General features: G+C 41.4%; 1 protein-coding gene across 1 annotated transcript; it reads left to right on the plus strand.

The window, feature by feature from the left end:
* Window positions 1–19,932: 19,932 nt before the first annotated feature.
* LOC127093619 (zinc finger BED domain-containing protein RICESLEEPER 2-like) lies at window positions 19,933–21,042 on the plus strand. Its single transcript, XM_051032565.1, has one exon. It carries the CDS (start codon window positions 19,933–19,935, stop codon window positions 21,040–21,042), a length of 1,110 nt encoding a protein of 369 aa, XP_050888522.1.
* The last annotated feature ends 864 nt before the right edge of the window (window positions 21,043–21,906 follow it).

Consider the following 21,906-nt stretch of genomic DNA (forward strand, 5'->3'; position numbering starts at 1 on the left):
ATTTAATGACTTAAATATCAATATTCGATGACTTAAATATCAATATTTAAATATTAAATAAATTTTAAAATTCCATATTTGTTTTAAGTTTTGTTACCTAATTATGGAAATTATAATTAAAATGGATAGTTGTGAGTTAAAGATAATAAAAATTCAATATTTTTTTATTATAAAAATTACATAAAACAGAAAAATAAATATTTTTAAATTATGTGTACTACAAACCGGTACTCGTGCATAGGGCTGGACAAGGATCCGAAGCCCGACCCAAACCGCAGGAAACCGGAAGAAAAAAAAGAATTGGGCGGGTTAAGATGGATTAGCGGGTGAACGAGTTTGGCTTAATGGGTTAAACCAATTCTTAATGAGCGGGTCCGGGTAGGTTTTACTGAATCGCGGGTACCCTGACTCGCCCGGTAGATAGATGTAAGCAAAACTATGTCGTTTTGGATTAGGGTACAATTGTGTCACTGTCCTTCTCTCGTTCTGTTTGTTGTTCTCTTCTCTCCTTCACTCCTCATCCGCACACCATCATCACTCACCAACCATAGCTTCAACCCTCACCACCCACCACATATACATCATCACTCACCATCCACTATCATTAACCACCGTCAAATGAAGTTATGGTGTTCATTCAAATCTTCTCTCACACCATAAAACCCTATCTTCAACTCTCACCACCCACCATTGATCCACCATCGGAATGAGGTTCGAAGGATCTAGCATCGTTGATACTTGGAAAGCTTGAATTCGTTCTTCATTATTTGTAAGTTTGATTCTTCATTTTGTGTTTTTATCTTTTTCTTTTTTGGGAATGATTTTGTTCTTTGTTTTGTACATGATTTCCAAGTCATGTTTTGTCCATCATACGAAGTTTTGTTAATTCATCTTCAACTCTCCTCTCACACCATCCGAAAGTTTGATACCTGGAAAGCTTGCAAGTAAGAGGTTCGACATAATTTTTATCAGTTTGACTGTCCATTAACAACAATTTTAAGGATGGGCTCTTTGTAATGCAAAAGTTTGGGTTTTGTCTTAGAATTTGTTTTGAAGGAAAAACTTTCTATGACACCAATTTATTCATTGTTTGCATCAGTATTGAACTTTTACTTTCATGTTTGGTACAATTTTGTTCTTCCTGTATCTTATAAGCAACTCATGTTTACAACTTCCTGTGAGGCTAGAAAATCTGGTTTTAGAGTATTACTTTTAATTTGCCATTTTAGATGGCTGGTTTACAATGTGTGTAGTACCTAGTTTTGAAAATACAACTAATGTATTATTGATTTATCTTAGTATTTCTGACTTAGATGTTGCTGTCTGTTTTTCATGTTACATGCTTCTTGCCACATTCATTCATTCAATACAGTTTATGTATTTTGAGACAGAACAATGTGGCAATGTGTTATTACATATTTATAGGAAGGGGCAGTACATGTAAGAATCCGTCTCCAATATAAATGGTAGGGTAAAATTGGGGAGAATAATTTGAAATATTGTTCTACTTTCAAATTTGGGCTGATGTGTAGGGTAAATATTGTAATGCAGCCCCAAAGAACTCAAAGAACCATAGAGCAAGATCCACTAAACTGTAAGTGTATTCAACTTGTTTTATATTGTGTTTGAAATTTATAAGTTGTCCTAAAAACCATGTACTTATCTCATTGATGACAACAATATGTATTACCTAATAATGTTATTGATATTTGATTTGGATAGATGGATCAACGTCAAAGTAGCACGGAAAGAGTCTTAGAGCAAGAGCAATGCAATTGTAAGTGTATTTGACTTCGTGTCTTTGAAATGTATGCTAATTGGGACTGTATGTGTTGTATGCATATGAATTTGGGCTGAATTGTGACTGTTTTTAACTAATTTTCAAATTGATTTAAAACCAATTAGTAGTGTATGAGATTGTTTGAAATGTATGTTAATTGGGTTTGTTTGTATGTGTTGTATGCATATGAATTGGGACTGTTTTAACATTGCTATAACTGCTATAACATTGTTATAACTGCTATAACTGCTATAACATTGCTATAACTGTTATTTGCCAGCACTAGGGCTGGAACTGCTATTTGCCAGCATTGTGTTATAACTTATATATCTTGCTAGCACTGTGCTATGTATACTGTGCTATAACTTATAATCTCTTTTAGTTCTTGAGTTTCATAATGTGGTTACTTTTACCTGATTTTTCTTGAGTTAAGTCACTGTTTTGAGAAGTATGTAATATTTTGCTATGGCTTTAGAAGATTTGCATAGGTTTATGCGTTTTTATACTAATATGCCTCAACTTTGGCTTTTTGTTTTAGTTGGTTTAGAAGGTATCTCGTGCATTGCATGATTTTTCAAAGTCATAAAAACATTGAGATGGTATAAGTTGAAAATGAGGATATGCATGATTAGATTTGAAATTTAAAACATGAGATATTTAAATAATTGTCATTCATAGAAACAAGATACGAAACTAAGCCATTCTTCAGTACACGTCCTTCAGTTTAATGGATTCATGTTGATTTGGGGGGTTGAGTGTCAAGGATTTCAACTTTGTAAATTAATTATTTATCCAAAAAAATGTGGATTCATGTGGATTTTATGCATCTTGCCAACACTGCTATGTATACTGTTCTGTTAAAAAATGTCAAACTTTTATGCATCTTGCCAGCACTGTTATGTATACATTGTCATTGTTCAATGAATGGATTTTATAAACTTTATTCATAACCCTGTCCAGCCCTAGCCAGCACTGTGCTATAACTGCTATTTGCCAGCATTGTGCTATAACTGCTATTGCTATAACATTGCTATAACTGCTATTTTCCAGCACTGTGTTATCACTGCTATTTGCTAGTACTGCTATTGTTGTCTCTGTTTTATGAATTGGAACCGTTATTTGTTGATTGGTAGTTCTTGATTGGCTCCTTCGTTATTTCAGTGACTGGTGAGCCTAATCAAAATCTACCAATTAATGAAGTAGGTTCAACTATACAACCTATAAAGAAGAGGAAATCTAGTGCAAGTGGTTCTAGGCAAACATCTGCTTGCTGGGAACATTTTATTAGATTACCCGATGACCTAGTTGATGCACCCACTGCAGCCTACAAACACTGCCATAAAAAATACTTGTGTGACCCTAGGACTCACGGCACCACTAATTTGAACCACCATATTTTAAAATGTTTTAAGAAGCCCATTGTCTTGTCAACTGACTCCACACAAACTATTCTAACATACCCAAGTGTAGATGGTAAATTGGTTCAAGTTAGCTCTAGATTTGACAAGAAAGCTTGTAGAAGTGCTTTGTCAGTTTTTGTAGTTCTAGATGAGCAGCCATTTAGTGCAGTAGAGGGTGAAGGGTTTAAATTTTATTCCAAAGTAATGCAGCCCCAATTTACCATCCCATCTAGGCGTACGGTAGCTAGGGACTGTTTTCAGCTATACTTGGATGAAAAACAAAAGTTAAAGGCCTTTTTTAAGTCTGATTGCAATAGGGTAGCACTTACTACTGATTGCTGGACTTCTATACAAAATCTCAACTACTTGACCCTTACGGCACACTTTGTGGATAACGAATGGAAGTATCAAAAAAGAATTATAAGCTTTACCGTAATTCCAAACCACAAAGGTGAAACTGTAGGTAGGAAGATTAAAGAAGTGTTAAGGGATTGGGGAATTAGGAATGTGTCAACCATAACTGTTGATAATGCCACTTCAAATGATGTTGTTGTGACATATCTAAAGAGAAAAATAGCAAATATGAATGGGTTAATGGGGGATGGAGAGTGTCATACCCCAAAATTTGCCCATTAATATTTCAAGACGTTTCAGGGCACTCCGACTCATTTTATGACACTTAAAGGAACAAAGGCCCAGCTCGCGAATGACCCAAATTGGCCTACTCGCTACACGCTCACCTAGTGATAATATGAAAGTGGTTTATTTGGAAGCGGAGGAAAAGGGGTGCAAAAAGAAAAGAAAACGAACCGAACAGCAAAGCCCAGCCCAAAGCGCAAGACACAAATGTTGTGCCTGTGACGGGCGTCACAGAAGGCGTGACGAGCGTCACGCAACACACCCCTGTGACGGGCGTCACACATGGTGTGACGAACGTCACACCATTCCCCTACTTTGTAGGCGCAGGTAACGCTTCGGAGACTTGAAGATCCGTTGAGGAATGTTGGGCCCTGCATCCACTATATCCATGCGCACGTTGAAGACTTTTGGGGCAGCATGCATGACCTAATGACACTAATATAAATAGCCACCTTGAAAACCTAAAAGGGGGGCTTTTTCACATTCCTTTTTCCGTGGCCGTTTTCGCTTTTGCACATTTACTTTTCCAACAGCTTAGGCATTGTTTTTACAAGACTACTGTTTAACTTACCCCGGGTAACTCTAAAGGAAACCCTGAAGGAAAAGCCGGCGGCCGCAAAGCTACCTCCGTCCAATTCAATCCGGCTCGCCGACTCAAGGGTGCAATTCGATTGCAAACAGGTTTGCATTATTATTACAGCTTCATTTTCTCAATTGGCATGCGATATCGCTTTATGTTCTTAACTTGCGTGTGATATCATAATTTAACTCATAAATATATTTGAGGTTTGCACGTGGACTTAAGTATGCCTGGATACTTTGAACTGTTATAATGGATGCCGCTGTTTCTTCGCTCTGTTTTGACCCTTGCCCACCTGACCTGTTTTACTATAACCATGCTTTGTTTACCTATTACTTTGGTGCAACTCTCGATTGCACCCTGATTTGGTATTCTAACCCGTTTGCTGAATTTTGCGAAGGTTCATATGTCCCAGGAAAAGATTGTTGTTTAGGTCTTCCACTTTATTTGTGGGATACCCTTGTGGAGACTCACCCTAAGTGGCCTAATTAATTTTAATGTGTTAATTTTAATGTCTTAATTTTAATGTATTAATTTTAATGCATTGATTTTAGTATGGACTTAATTACTTAATTGACTTTAAAATATGACCTTTAAATAAGTGATCTTGGACCTCTCTTTGCTGCCTTACGGTATTACGGTATAACGGTCATGTCCCGCGAATATGGGGATATCCTTAGCAAAGACCCTTCGGTAAAATCATCATAGTCCCTCGGATGTTGCCTTCGGAAATACGATTTCGTCCCTCGATGACCCTTCGACATAGCCTACGGTTAAATGATGATCGTCCCTTCGAATGCTAAGGTATCCTCACAACTGTTGCCTTCAATGACCTATCAATGACCCTACGATGACCCTTCTACATCCCAAGGATAAACTACTTGCTTCCCAATAGTAAGGACAGTTTTACCCTCATAAGGATGGGAAATGCCCGGAAAGACCTCGGACAGGTACAACCTTAATTGCTCATTCATAATAAAAAATACTTTTCCCACCTTACACCTTTCAAACATCCTTTTTTTTAGAAAATCACCACTTAGCATACATCCGTACTAGGATCATTGCCAAGTTATATTTTTCTAAACCATTTTCTGAATTAAACGAGATAACCACTTGGTATACATTCATGCAAGAATCATTACAAAGTTAAATTCTCATTTTCAAAACATTTTTCATACATTTCTCAACCACCTTTTTCAAACAAAGAAAACATAAATGATTGAGCAATTAAGAGCCCATGGATAACCATGGATACGAAGGGTGCCTAACACCTTCCCTTCGTATAAAGTACCTCCCGAACCTAAGAATCTAAAATTAAGGTCTTTCCTGTTCTTTTCCACCTTTCCTTATGGGATAAGAGAAAAGTCGGTGGCGACTCTTGCTAACCGCGACATTGCGATTACAAATCCAATAAGGTCCAGTTCACCGTATGACAGAACTGGCGACTCTGCTGGGGACTAAAAAGAGAGGTCCATCTTAAAAAAAAATATATCATTTATGTTTTCCTTCTTTTAAGGGGGGCTTTGAGTGAAAGATCCTACACCCGGATCTAGTGTACCTTAGGTAAGTAGCAATAGATCATCGCGACTATCCGGCGTATACTGGAATGGTTAAAATGATAGCTACGGTTAATGTGACACTTTGGTTGTCCTGATGGTCCTTATGTTATTTGAGGAAAAATTTGGCTTCCGCGTGGTGTCATCAAAGCATTAACCAGACCTTTAGAACCCTAATTGACTCATCCTAGCCATTAGAAAGTAGTGAGATAACTGACTTCGGTTCCGACTGAGGTTGGTTGATACTCGATGCTACACTCTTTGAGATTGGACTTTAGGAAAGCTTCGGTCAACCACTTGGTGTTGCACTGAAGTGGACCCAAAGAAAGGTCGATGATCTGAGATCCTTCTAGAACCCAGTTACTATTCTAGGACAGGTTGAACCAACCAAACTTCAGTGGGGAGGGTACTTACCTATGGAACTCATGCAAGCCTTAAAACCTAGGAATAATTGTTGTGTGACATGCTTGTGCTTGCATAACATCATAACATCATAACATCATAACATCATCATACTAACCATTTCAAGGACTTAGGAATTTAGCTTTGCTCTGTTGAACAGGTTATGGCTTCCAGGAAGACTATCCGGATCAATCTTGTAGCAATCTCTCCTCAACTCAAGGATTTGGTGTCAGAACTCCCCGATCATGCTCAGTTCAACAAGAAACATGGTCATCTTCTCAACTTAGTTACCACTGGTTTCAAAGAAGATATGATGAGAGTCCTATTCCAGTTCTTCGATCCTAAGCATCATTGCTTCACTTTCCTAGATTATCAGTTGGTACCCACATTGGAAGAGTTTTCCAAGCTGCTTGGGATACCTATCCTCGATCAAGTACCCTTCAGCGGTTTAGAAAAGATGCCAAAGGCCGAAGAAGTTGCCGCAGCTTTACACATGACAAAGTCCGACATTGAAACTAATTGGGTAACAAGAAGTGGAATTAAAGGTTTACTTGCCAAATTTCTGATAAGTAAGGCCCGAGAATTCCTAAAAGTTATGAATGTCCATGCTTTTGAAGATGTTCTAGCATTGCTAATCTATGGTTTGGTGCTATTCCCTAATCCGGACCAATTCATAGATGTGAATGCTATTAAGATATTCCTCACTCATAACCCTGTGCCTACCTTGCTTGGAGATGTCTTGCATTCCCTTCACACTCGTACTATGAAGAAGCAAGGGACTCTCATGTGCTGCGTACCTTTGTTGTCTAGGTGGTTTATTTCGCACCTTCCTCAATCAATCTTGAAGAATGATCAAAATCTGAAATGGTCCCAAAGGATAATGGCACTCTCCCATTTAGACATCCGTTGGTGTTCTAACCTCAGAGAAAATGTTATCATCATCGACCGTTGTGGAGAATTCCCTAATGTACCCCTCATGGGGATAAGAGAAGGTATTACTTATAATCCTGCCTTAGCCCTACGTCAGTTTGGGTATGCTCGAAGGGATGGTCCGCATGAAATAATTGTTCAAGGTATAGTGTTTGACTATGACAATGACCCTCAAAATCTCCGTCAAAAGTTTGTACGAGCTTGGGGCATGGTGAAAAGAAGCAATTTAGGCAAGAAAAATTCTATTCCTATGGAACCTTATCTTAGATGGGTACGCGCCAGAGCTCGCGAACTTGTCATGCCGTATCTTGCAGTCGGACCATTGATTGTTGAATCAGAGGTCGAAGGAGGTACTTCCCAGATCATTCCTTACCCAGATATGCCTACTGATGTTGAGGAATTGAAAAGATCCTGGACCCAGTTGAGAGAAGAGAGAGATACTTTTGAAGCTCAGTTCAATACAGAAAGGAAGAAAGTACTAGAGCTCACCAGTCAGCTTAACGAGGAACGAAGACTCAATGCATATCTTCGCCCAAAAAGAAGTCGCCCCTGGGAGACTTGAGCTTTCATTGTATTTTACTATTATTCCTTTTGTAACGAACATTGATTAAAAAAAAAAGTAGCAATAAACATTTCTCTCTTGTTGGTGGTTTATGCAAAGCTAAATTCCAAAAGTCCTTGAAAACATTTCATACATTGCATAGCATAACATGACATTGCATAACAGGTACTCTAAAAGGATCAGTATTCTCACGGTTTTCCTTCAAACAGAAAAATGGATCTCGAGCAAACTGTCAAAGATCTCCAGACTCAGAATGCTCAGTTCAAGGAGATGATGCTAAGCTTATCCAAGGGGCAGGAGGAACTGAAGGCTCTTTTGGCCGAAAAGAAGAAGGACAAGAAAGCTGTGAGCTTCATTAACCCGGGCAGAAGGCGTAAAGGACAGGCTACGGGAATCAAATTTGGAATCCCGAATGGTCCAGAGGAGGGGGCGGAAATTGATTCAGAGGAGGAGAATCCTGATTTCTCTAACCCTGAGGATGAAGATGAAGAGTATGAAAATGAACAGTACTCTCCAAGAGATGATAAGTACAAACTGCTGGAAGAGCGCATGCTAGCCATGGAGAGTCAGAAGACACCTGGTCTGGATTTCGAAAGTTTGGGTCTGGTCTCCGATGTGACCATTCCTCGCAAATTCAAAATCCCCACTTTCACTGAGTACGATGGTGCATCCTGTCCTCAGATGCATTTAAGGGCTTATGTGAGAAAGATTCAGCCGCATACCACTGATAAAAAACTGTGGATCCACTTCTTCCAAGAAAGTCTGTCTGGCACTCAGTTGGAATGGTATTATCAGCTCGAGAGTTCTGACATCCGCACCTGGACTGATTTAGCAACGGCTTTCTATAAGCAGTACCAGTACAATTCTGAATTAGCACCTACTCGGCTACAGTTGCAAAACATGGCCATGGGATCTAAAGAAAGCTTCAAAGAATATGCTCAGAAATGGAGAGATTTGGCTGGCAGAGTCAAACCCCCTATGACTGACCGAGAATTAGTAGACCTGTTCATGGGTACCCTGACCGGCCCATTCTACAGCCATCTACTGGGGAGTTCTTCATCAGGTCTCACTGAACTTATACTGACAGGTGAACGGGTGGAGAGCGGCCTTCGAAGTGGAAAGATACATGCAGCTACTTCTACAAGCAGCAAAAAGTCCTATCATGGGAAGAATGAATCGAATGCTGTGTATGGTCAGAAGAATCATAATAGGAAAAATGGTGATCATGCCGTTGGAGCAGTGACAATCGCAGCCCCGCCAGCTCAAAACTTCCAGCAAAGACAAGACAGACCAAGAAGGCAGTTTACCAAGCTCAATATGACTTTAGCACAAGCACTGCAAAGCATGCTGAAGGTAAATTTAATCGCTCTCAGAGGTCCTCCTGCAAATGTCAACACTGCTTCGCCTCGTTATAATCCCAATGCCAGGTGTGCATATCACTCCGATAGCCCTGGGCATGATACAAACGATTGTTGGCTGTTGAAGAATAAGATTCAGGACATGATCGACGCTGGGGAAATTGAGTTCGAGCCTCCGGAGACCCCTAATGTCATCACCGCTCCTATGCCTAATCATGACAAAGCTGTTAATGCTCTCGATGACGGTTCTCTCATCACTACTGTAGCGGACTTAACATCTCCTCTCCCGATCATAAAGAGGAATTTATTGCAAGCTGGTTTATTTCCAGGTTGTACTGAAGATTGCAATCTCTGCATACTCCGGCCCGAAGACTGTTTGAAATTGAAGAATGGTATCCAACGACTGATGGACGATCGTACAATCCTCTTTGAAAGGGTTTCTAAGGCAGAAAACCCTATTGAAGAAGTATCTGTGATTGCGAGGTCCAAGATTCCAGTGAAGATAACTGCTCCCAGAATACCTGTGAAGATTATTGCTGAGCCCAGAGTAGCTCCCCTGATCATTACTACCCCTGGCCCAGTACCATATTCCTCGAGCAAAGCCATTCCGTGGAATTATGGAGGTGATGTTTACATCCATGGTGTAAAGCAAATTGGCAATTCTGCTAATCCTAATGACGTTGTTGGGACTAGTAAGGTTACTCGAAGCGGAAGGATCTTCTCTCCAGAGATCTCACCTCCGGTTCTCGAAAACCGAGGAAAAGAACCAGTCAACCCTTCTCAGTCAGAGACACCGATCCAAGCTACTACTGAAGACGTTGCCAAACGAGAAATGGAAGAAGTGTTGAAAATCATTCGCAAGAGTGACTTTGATGTTGTAGAGCAGCTGGGGCACACCCCATCTAAGATCTCAATGTTATCATTGCTGTTATCTTCTGAATCTCATGCCAATGCGTTAATAAAATTCTTGAAGACTGCTCATGTGCCTCAGGAAACATCTGTCGATCAGTTCGAACATTATGTGGCTCACTTGGCTGTTGACAATGGCCTAGGATTTTCCGACGCTGATCTGACACCAGCGGGAAAGAACCATAATAAGGCCCTGCATATCTCCATTGAGTGTAAAGGGATCACCCTGTCCCATGTGCTGATCGATAATGGCTCTTCTTTGAATGTGTTACCGAAAGCCGTGCTCGAGAAACTTGACTGCAAGAGCATTGAACTGAAGCCTAGTGACATTGTGGTGCGTGCTTACGATGGTGCAAAGAGTGTTGTCCACGGTGAAGTTGTTCTCCCTATCAAGATAGGCCCTCAAGTCTTCAACACTACCTTTTATGTAATGAACATTCGTCCTGCCTACTCCTGCCTATTGGGGCGCCCTTGGATTCATGAGGCAGGTGTTGTAGCTTCATCTCTCCATCAAAAGCTAAGGTATCCAATAGAGGGTAAGATCGTCACTGTGTGTGGGGAAGAAGAATACATTGTCAGTAGTGTGCATACCTTCAGATACGTCGAAATGGATGGTGAATTCTTCGAGACTCCAACTCAGTCATTTGAAGTGGTTTCCCCGCCCGATCCTGTCCTTAAGCCAACTCCCTGTATGCCCAAGGTTGGTCGTGCTCCTCCTGCTATGATTTCTCTGAAAGATGCTCAAGCTGTAGTGGAAGATGGTGGCTGTACTGGCTGGGGTCAACTGATCAACGTACCGTACAAGTCTGACAAAGCTGGTCTGGGATTCAACTCTGAGAAGATGGTCAAAGATCAAATCAATGTTGTAGAAGATGCTGACGGCGATTGCGACCTGGATAGTTGGATCTACCCAACAATTGGCGACGGACTCAATAATTGGAAGGCTGAAGACACTATCCCGATCTCCTTTAGTCAGGAGTAATTGTTATTGTCTATTTAGCATTGCAAATTCTAATTGAACTTCTTAAAGCATTGTGTCTATACCCGGGGCACAATAGCTAATTTGTTAAGGGTTTTGTCATTTCATAAGCATATCTTCATATTCAATAAATCAATGGACATTTTCGCATTCAAATGTTGCGCTCTTTATTTTTCCTGTCGTCTTTCAAACAAGCTATGCTTTCTTACACACACTCACGTAACGAATTGCAGATCCGTACTCACTCTGGATCCTATTGATAATCATTCCGCTACTGTTCATTATGACTTTGAAAATCCAATCTACCAAGCCGAAAATGGAAGTGAGGAAGATTGTGAAGTCCCTGGAGAGCTGGCCAGATTGTTATTGCAAGAGGAAAGGACTATACAGCCGCATGAAGAGCCCCTCGAAATTGTAAATCGGGGTACTGAGGTAGACAGAAGAGAAGTCAAAATAGGAGGAGGATTGGAAAGCAGTGTCAAGGAAAGATTGATTCGGATGTTACATGACTATGTAGAGGTTTTCGCTTGGTCTTACGAAGACATGCCCGGGTTGGATACTGATATAGTGGTGCATCGACTGCCTACGAAGAAAGACTGCCGTCCTGTCAAGCAAAAGGTTCGCCGCATGCGTCCCGAAATGTCTGAGAAAATCAAAGCCGAGGTTATGAAACAATTCAATGCCGGTTTCCTAGCCGTTACTTCTTATCCTCAATGGGTTGCTAATGTGGTGCCAGTGCCAAAGAAAGATGGTAAGGTGCGAATGTGCGTGGATTACAGAGATTTGAATAAAGCGAGTCCCAAAGATGACTTTCCACTCCCACACATTGATGTTCTGGTAGATAACACCGCTCAACACAAATTATTCTCATTCATGGATGGTTTCTCAGGTTACAATCAGATTAAGATGGCACCTGAGGACATGGAGAAAACCACGTTTGTGACGCAATGGGGCACTTTCTGTTACAAAGTAATGCCGTTCGGTCTAAAGAACGCCGGGGCAACATACCAGCGTGCTATGGTGGTTTTGTTCCATGACATGATTCATCATGAGATAGAAGTATATGTGGATGACATGATAGCTAGATCTCATACTGAAGAAGAACATCTCGATCATTTATACAAACTGTTCGAGAGGTTGAAGAAGTACAAGTTGAGATTGAATCCGAACAAATGCACCTTTGGAGTAAGATCCGGTAAACTCTTGGGCTTTATTGTCAGTGGTAAAGGAATTGAGGTGGACCCAGCTAAAGTGAGAGCTATTCAGGAAATGCCAGTCCCCCGTACGGAGAAAGAAGTCAGAGGTTTCTTGGGACGCTTGAACTACATTGCTCGATTTATCTCCCACTTGACCGCTACCTGCAAACCCATCTTCAAATTGCTGAGGAAAAACCAAGAAATGATATGGAATGACGAATGCCAAGAAGCTTTTGACAAAATCAAGAACTACCTCCAGGAACCTCCGATTCTGATACCACCAGTTGAAGGAAGACCTCTAATCATGTATTTGACCGTGTTAGAAAATTCAATGGGGTGCGTATTGGGGCAACATGACGAGTCTGGTCGAAAAGAGCATGCCATATACTACCTGAGCAAAAAGTTTACCGACTGTGAAACAAGATACTCACTGCTCGAGAGAACTTGCTGTGCTTTGGCCTGGGCTGCTCGCCGACTAAGACAGTATATGTTGAATCATACCACTTTGTTGATTTCTAGGATGGATCCCATCAAATACATGTTCGAGAAGCCTGCCCTCTCCGGAAGAATAGCGAGATGGCAGATGATCTTAACAGAGTATGATATCCGGTACACTACCCAGAAAGCAATCAAAGGAAGCGTGTTGGCTGATCATTTGGCTCATCAAGCGGTGGATGATTACCAATCTATGAATTTTGAGTTCCCGGATGAGGATGTCATGGTTATTGCTGATAATGAAAAACCTAAACTAGATGAAGGACTCGAATGGGGATCCCGATGGACTATGGTTTTTGGTGGATCTTCTAATGCATTGGGCCATGGTGTTGGGGTTGTACTCATTTCTCCTGAAGGTTACCATACGCCTCTCACTGCTAGACTATGTTTTCATTGTACCAACAATATGGCTGAGTATGAAGCGTGTATTTTTGGACTCAAAGCTGCTATAGATTGGCGAATCAAGTTTTTGAGTGTGTACGGAGATTCGGCCTTGGTAATCAGTCAGATCAAAGGGGAATGGGATACTAAACATCCAAATCTCATCCCTTATCGAGAGCAGGTGATGACATTAATCCCATACTTCGAGGAGATTACATTCGAACACATTCCACGAGAAGAGAATCAGTTGGCAGACGCACTGGCTACCATGTCATCTATGTTCAGAGTCAGATGGGACGGTGAAGCTCCTAGGATCACTATTGAACGATTGGATGAACCAGCACACTGTTATGAACTTAACACTGAGGAGGTACAGGAGAAACCTTGGTTCCACGACGTAAAAAGATATTTAGAAGCTCAGGAATACCCTGAAGGGGCATCCATCAATGACAGAAGATTCCTGAGGAAGTTCTCCGCTAAATTCTTTCTGAGTAATGGAGTGTTATACAAACGTAATCATGATTCGACTCTGCTTCGCTGTGTGGATAGAAAGGAAGCAGAAAGGATTATGGAAGACATGCATGATGGTATTTTTGGGACTCATTCTAGTGGACATACAATGGCCAAGAAGATCCTGAGATCAGGGTATTATTGGTCTACCATGGAAGCTGATTGCCACCATCACTCCAGAACCTGTCACAAGTGCCAGGTCTATGCGGACAAAGTACATGTGCCCCCTGCTCCATTGAACGTGTTAACAGCTCCTTGGCCCTTTGCAATGTGGGGCATCGATATGATTGGAGAGATTAAACCCACGGCTTCTAATGGACATCGCTTTATTCTTGTCGCTATTGATTACTTTACGAAGTGGGTGGAGGCAGCCTCATTCGCTTCTGTCACCAAGAATGTGGTGGCACGGTTCGTCAAGAATAGCCTTATTTGTCGGTATGGCATCCCTGAAAGGATTATCACTGACAATGGTACTAATCTGAACAACAAGATGATTACTGAACTCTGCACGCAGTTCAAAATTAAACACCATAACTCCTCTCCGTACCGACCAAAGATGAATGGCGCCGTGGAGGCTGCTAATAAGAACATCAAGAGGATCATACAAAAGATGACAGTAACGTACAAAGACTGGCATGAGATGTTACCGTTTGCTCTCCATGGTTATCGCACTTCAGTACGCACTTCGACAGGGGCAACTCCCTTCTCTTTAGTCTACGGAGCGGAAGCTGTTTTACCGGTGGAAGTCCAGATTCCCTCTCTGAGAATCATGAAAGAGGCGGGCTTAGACGAGGACGAATGGATTCAGACTCGACTCGATCAGATAAATTTGATGGATGAGAAGAGACTTGCGGCTGTATGTCACGGGCAGATATATCAGAAGCGCATGACCAGGGCATTCAACAAAAAGGTCAAGAGACAAGTGTATCAAATTGGCGACTTGGTAATCAAACGCATCATCCTACCACAAACTGACCCCAGAGGCAAATGGACCCCCACATATGAAGGGCCATTTGTAGTTAAGAAGGTATTCTCTGGTGGAGCCATGATACTCGCTACAATGGATGGTGAAGACTTCCCACATCCCGTGAACGCGGACATAGTTAAAAAATACTACGCATAAAAGAGACCCGCTAGATCGACGTATCTAGGCAAAAGTAAGGGCATCCCGGCGAACCAAAAGGGTTCGGGCAAAAATTAGGGATATATAAAAAAAAATGTACACCCGGCAAGTCGAAAACCTGAAAAGGTGGCTTGGGCAAAAAAGGGTATCCTGGTGGACTGAAAACCTGAAAAGGCGGTCCAGGCAAAAATTAAGGATCAAGCGTATGACTATGTCCCATTCTCTGCCCCCTTCAACCAAGTTCCAGGGACTGAACGAGCCAATCACTTCTATCCGACGGCAGGAGATGAGATGCTTGAAGACATGATGACAATGGTGGAATTAGAATCGATAGGACTTTTTCTGCATAGCTTTCTCTTTTTCTTGACAATTTCCTCTTACTAGGATTTCTGTCTCCTTGTACATAAATTGCCTGTTTATAGGCCCTCTTTCAACATCAATACAATTTCATTTCCAAAAAGATGCTTTTGTTTTTTACTTTTCTGTTTTGGTTGCGTAAATGTCCATTGATTTAACTTGAATTGACTTATGCACTCGGATATGACCAATGTTTATAAAAATGCATGCCTAAAATAGCAATAGCAATTACTACACAACTTCAGGATCGAGGAGAAGGTCTAACCATGCTTTCCAAGGAGGCTGTTACTAATTCGATTCCCCGGCAACGTCAGTTATTCCCCAACAGAGGTCGGCATCATCAGACAGATTGATCATCTCATCCATCCCCAGCCAGGCTCTGTTGAATATCTCTACCATCAGACAGAAATCAGAACCCCCAGCCGAGAGAGGGTCCTCAACACGAATATCTCCAGTCAGTAGATGGGGATTTATTTTCCCCAGTAGAGTCCCCAAGCAGAACTTCTCATACGCATAACTCATTCATTACATCGTTTCACCACATACGCATGCATACAACATTCGCATTTATTTTCGAAAGCATAAAACATCTCATGCATCATGACATAGCATAGCGCTAACCTTTCTTTGCAGATTAATTATCCTCCTGATATAGTCAAAGTAAAAGGCTCATTCAGGCAGACGCCTTTATCAATCACAGACAAGATTCAGATACATATTCCAGATGCAATTCATGGGAACATTCATTCTGACAACACTTCGATATCCTCCTAGCGATGGCATCTTTAAGCCCATCCCAGACATTTATTGCAAGTACAACGTATACAGATACAGCCTAACATACGGTTCATTCTGATTCAGCTCAACATATGACTCCTTCGACTCAGATACGATCTAGCGTACGATCCATTCTGACCGTCTTCAACTCAATTACAGTCTAATGCACGACCAAGTTAGACCGTCAAATCCTCAGATGCTACCTTCGGACAGGTACATTTCTGAATGGTAGTCCAGTATACGGCTACTCCCTTGCTCAGATGCTACCTTCGGACAGGTACATTTCTGAATGGTAGTCCGGTATACGGCTACTCCCTTGCTCAGGTGCTACCTTCGGACAGGTACATTCCTGAATGGTAGTCCGGTATATGGCTACTCCCTTACTCAGGTGCTACCTTCGGACAGGTACATTCCTGAATGGTAGTCTGGTATATGGCTACTCCCTTACTCAGGTGCTACCTTCGGACAGGTACATTCCTGAATGGTAGTCTGGTATACGGCTACTCCCTTACTCAGGTGCTACCTTCGGACAGGTACATTCCTGAATGGTAGTCTGGTATACGGCTACTCCCTTGCTCAGGTGCTACCTTCGGACAGGTACATTCCTGAATGGTAGTCTGGTATACGGCTACTCCCTTGCTCAGGTGCTACCTTCGGACAGGTACATTCCTGAATGGTAGTCTGGTACGGCTACTCCCTTTCTCAGGTGCTACCTTCGGACAGGTACATTCCTGAATGGTAGTCTGGTATACGGCTACTCCCTTGCTCAGGTGCTACCTTCGGACAGGTACATTCCTGAATGGTAGTCTGGTATACGGCTACTCCCTTACTCAGGTGCTACCTTCGGACAGGTACATTCCTGAATGGTAGTCTGGTATACGGCTACTCCCTTGCTCAGGTGCTACCTTCGGACAGGTACATTCCTGAATGGTAGTCTGGTATACGGCTACTCCCTTGCTCAGGTGCTACCTTCGGACAGGTACATTCCTGAATGGTAGTCTGGTATACGGCTACTCCCTTGCTCAGGTGCTACCTTCGGACAGGTACATTCCTGAATGGTAGTCTGGTATACGGCTACTCCCTTGCTCAGGTGCTACCTTCGGACAGGTACATTCCTGAATGGGAGTCTGGTATACGGCTACTCCCTTGCTCAGGTGCTACCTTCGGACAGGTACATTCCTGAATGGTAGTCCGGTATACGGCTACTCCCTTACTCAGGTGCTACCTTCGGACAGGTACATTCCTGAATGGTAGTCTGGTATACGGCTACTCCCTTGCTCAGGTGCTACCTTCGGACAGGTACATTCCTGAATGGTAGTCCGGTATACGGCTACTCCCTTACTCAGGTGCTACCTTCGGACAGGTACATTCCTGAATGGTAGTCTGGTATACGGCTACTCCCTTGCTCAGGTGCTACCTTCGGACAGGTACATTCCTGAATGGTAGTCTGGTATACGACTACTCCCTCTTCAAGCAGATTCAACCTAACGAACGGCTCATTCTGCAACTCAGAACCGATCTGGCGTACGATCCGTTCTGATCTTTCATCCCCATCAAAGTCACCTGCCTAACGAACAGCTCACTCTGGTATTCAGATACGGTCCAGTGTATGACCCATTCTGATCCCTTATCCCCCAGCAATATATAGCATACTCTGACTCCCCAGCAAAGTCAACAGCAGGATGGATGATTCACTATACGGTCTAGTGTGTGACCCGGTATGACATCCATGTCTTCAGACATCGTCTAACGTACGACACAATCTGGAAATCTCCTCATCAAACTACCTGGATGGCATCTTTAAGCCCATCTCCACCAAGACTAATTGGCAAGTGCAAATTTTTGGGGCATTCTAGTGTTCAATAATCTTTCACCTCCAGACCACGAACGGCACATACCATTCTACTCTCTCGGTTCAAGAATATTGAACAGGGGCAGCTGTCATACCCCAAAATTTGCCCATTAATATTTCAAGACGTTTCAGGGCACTCCGACTCATTTTATGACACTTAAAGGAACAAAGGCCCAGCTCGCGAATGACCCAAATTGGCCTACTCGCTACACGCTCACCTAGTGATAATATGAAAGTGGTTTATTTGGAAGCGGAGGAAAAGGGGTGCAAAAAGAAAAGAAAACGAACCGAACAGCAAAGCCCAGCCCAAAGCGCAAGACACAAATGTTGTGCCTGTGACGGGCGTCACAGAAGGCGTGACGAGCGTCACGCAACACACCCCTGTGACGGGCGTCACACATGGTGTAACGAACGTCACACCATTCCCCTACTTTGTAGGCGCAGGTAACGCTTCGGAGACTTGAAGATCCGTTGAGGAATGTTGGGCCCTGCATCCACTATATCCATGCGCACGTTGAAGACTTTTGGGGCAGCATGCATGACCTAATGACACTAATATAAATAGCCACCTTGAAAACCTAAAAGGGGGGCTTTTTCACATTCCTTTTTCCGTGGCCGTTTTCGCTTTTGCACATTTACTTTTCCAACAGCTTAGGCATTGTTTTTACAAGACTACTGTTTAACTTACCCCGGGTAACTCTAAAGGAAACCCTGAAGGAAAAGCCGGCGGCCGCAAAGCTACCTCCGTCCAATTCAATCCGGCTCGCCGACTCAAGGGTGCAATTCGATTGCAAACAGGTTTGCATTATTATTACAGCTTCATTTTCTCAATTGGCATGCGATATCGCTTTATGTTCTTAACTTGCGTGTGATATCATAATTTAACTCATAAATATATTTGAGGTTTGCACGTGGACTTAAGTATGCCTGGATACTTTGAACTGTTATAATGGATGCCGCTGTTTCTTCGCTCTGTTTTGACCCTTGCCCACCTGACCTGTTTTACTATAACCATGCTTTGTTTACCTATTACTTTGGTGCAACTCTCGATTGCACCCTGATTTGGTATTCTAACCCGTTTGCTGAATTTTGCGAAGGTTCATATGTCCCAGGAAAAGATTGCTGTTTAGGTCTTCCACTTTATTTGTGGGATACCCTTGTGGAGACTCACCCTAAGTGGCCTAATTAATTTTAATGTGTTAATTTTAATGTCTTAATTTTAATGTATTAATTTTAATGCATTGATTTTAGTATGGACTTAATTACTTAATTGACTTTAAAATATGACCTTTAAATAAGTGATCTTGGACCTCTCTTTGCTGCCTTACGGTATTACGGTATAACGGTCATGTCCCGCGAATATGGGGATATCCTTAGCAAAGACCCTTCGGTAAAATCATCATAGTCCCTCGGATGTTGCCTTCGGAAATACGATTTCGTCCCTCGATGACCCTTCGACATAGCCTACGGTTAAATGATGATCGTCCCTTCGAATGCTAAGGTATCCTCACAACTGTTGCCTTCAATGACCTATCAATGACCCTACGATGACCCTTCTACATCCCAAGGATAAACTACTTGCTTCCCAATAGTAAGGACAGTTTTACCCTCATAAGGATGGGAAATGCCCGGAAAGACCTCGGACAGGTACAACCTTAATTGCTCATTCATAATAAAAAATACTTTTCCCACCTTACACCTTTCAAACATCCTTTTTTTTAGAAAATCACCACTTAGCATACATCCGTACTAGGATCATTGCCAAGTTATATTTTTCTAAACCATTTTCTGAATTAAACGAGATAACCACTTGGTATACATTCATGCAAGAATCATTACAAAGTTAAATTCTCATTTTCAAAACATTTTTCATACATTTCTCAACCACCTTTTTCAAACAAAGAAAACATAAATGATTGAGCAATTAAGAGCCCATGGATAACCATGGATACGAAGGGTGCCTAACACCTTCCCTTCGTATAAAGTACCTCCCGAACCTAAGAATCTAAAATTAAGGTCTTTCCTGTTCTTTTCCACCTTTCCTTATGGGATAAGAGAAAAGTCGGTGGCGACTCTTGCTAACCGCGACATTGCGATTACAAATCCAATAAGGTCCAGTTCACCGTATCACAGAGAGTGTTTTCATATGAGGTGTTCAACTCACATTTTGAACTTGGTGGTAAATGAGGGTTTGAAAGATAAACATTTATCTGTAACTAGTGTTAGAGATGCTGTTAGATTTGTTAAGTCCTCACCTCATAGGGCAGCCAAGTTTAAAGAATGCATTGAATTTGCTGGAATAACTTGCAAAAAATTAGTATGCCTTGATGTTTCAACTCGTTGGAACGCGACATATTTAATGCTAGAGGCTGCGGAGAAGTTTCAACTCGCTTTTGAAAAGCTTGAGGATGAAGAGTCGAGCTATAGGGAGTTCTTTGGAAAAGGTAATCCCCCTAGTAATGATGATTGGGACATTGCTAGGGCTTTTAGCGCTTTCCTAAAGTTATTCTATGAAGTAACTAAGACTTTTTCCACCTCTCAAAATGTGAGTTTGCATACTTGTTTTCACCAAGTGTCTGCCATTTATTGTGAGTTAAAGCAAGCTACTTTGAACTTAAATGATTTTTTTGCAAGTGTGGGTGGAGATATGATGGAAAAATATAATAGATATTGGGGAATTCCTGATAAGATGAACAAGATGATATATTTTGGTATTATTCTTGATCCAAGATACAAGTTGAGTTGCATTGAGTGGGCGTTTAAGGACATGTATGGAGTTGGATCAAAGTTTGGTAGTGACTTGGTAAAATCTATAAAAGAGAATTTACAAAAGTTGTATGATTGGCATAAGCAAGCTTATGACCAAGAACATAATTCCATACAGCCTCTTGGTAGTGGTGGAAATAATGTCTCCAATGATGAAACAAATGCATCTACTGCCCGTTCATCACTTATGGCTAGAGCCGATGCTTTTGAGCAACATTTAGAGGAGCAAGACTCGATTGATCAACAAAATGAGCTTGAGGTGTGTAATTCTAGTAAGTGTGTCAAAAGGGATCCTAACTTTGACATTCTTGTGTGGTGGAAACGTAATTCAATCGAATATCCTATTTTATCTACAATGGCTAAAGATATTTTAGCCACACCAGTGTCTACTGTTGCTTCTGAAAGTGCTTTTAGCACAGGAGGGAGAGTCGTAGAAACCTATAGGAGTTCTCTAACTGCTGAAATGGCCGAGACTTTAATTTGCACCTAGAATTTGTTAAGACCTTTTTTTACCTATTTCAAAGATATGAATCTCATGGAAGATTTTGAGCTTTCAGAAGATATTGTAACAGGTAAATTCATTACTGAGTTTCTAATAAATATGATGTAATGTTGTATAATTATGCCTTATTAAAAATTGTTTATTTAATTATTTTAGAGTTTCAACAAATGTCTTTAGCAGCAAAACGAGTATCAGGTGTCTCATCATCACAGTCTCAGCCACAACCTTCGGGTTGTGCTTGAAATGGATGTATGTATATCATTATTTACTTATTACTTTATTATTATTTTTGTAAACTAATGTTTATGTTGTCCAATTTTCCAGGTCAACTATGTTTTTTGCGTTTTTTGGAGTCATGCATGATCTATATATATATATATATATATATATCACTACTCAATGGCCGAATGAAAAATAGCTAGGCTATGATTTTTGATTTTTTGGAGTCATGCATGACCTATATATATGAGCCTGTGAAAGTTACCAATGCCTATTGGTTGGTTGCCATTGGAGCCTGTGAAAGTTTCTACAGGTTTTATTTTGCTTTATATTTAAGTTTTTCCCCATCACTCCATCCGTTTGGGAAGTGAAAGAAGAAGGTGAAGGCTCTGGAGCTGTTAAAGAAGAGACTGCCCAAACTGTTGTCGTCATTGAGCATTGGTATTTCACTCTTTTTATCGTTTTATCATTTTCTTGCTTTCGTTCTAATGTGATTGATAGTGCATGGTTTTTTCCCATTAGTATATAATGTACACCCTGAACATGCTCCTTGTTTAATTGCCAATGGTTAACCACTGTCACATTAGTATATAATGTACACCCTGAACTGTAGAGGATTCAATTCATTTTATT

The sequence above is a fragment of the Lathyrus oleraceus genome, chromosome 1, assembly GCF_024323335.1.
Source record: "Lathyrus oleraceus cultivar Zhongwan6 chromosome 1, CAAS_Psat_ZW6_1.0, whole genome shotgun sequence".
Lineage (NCBI taxonomy): Eukaryota > Viridiplantae > Streptophyta > Magnoliopsida > Fabales > Fabaceae > Lathyrus > Lathyrus oleraceus.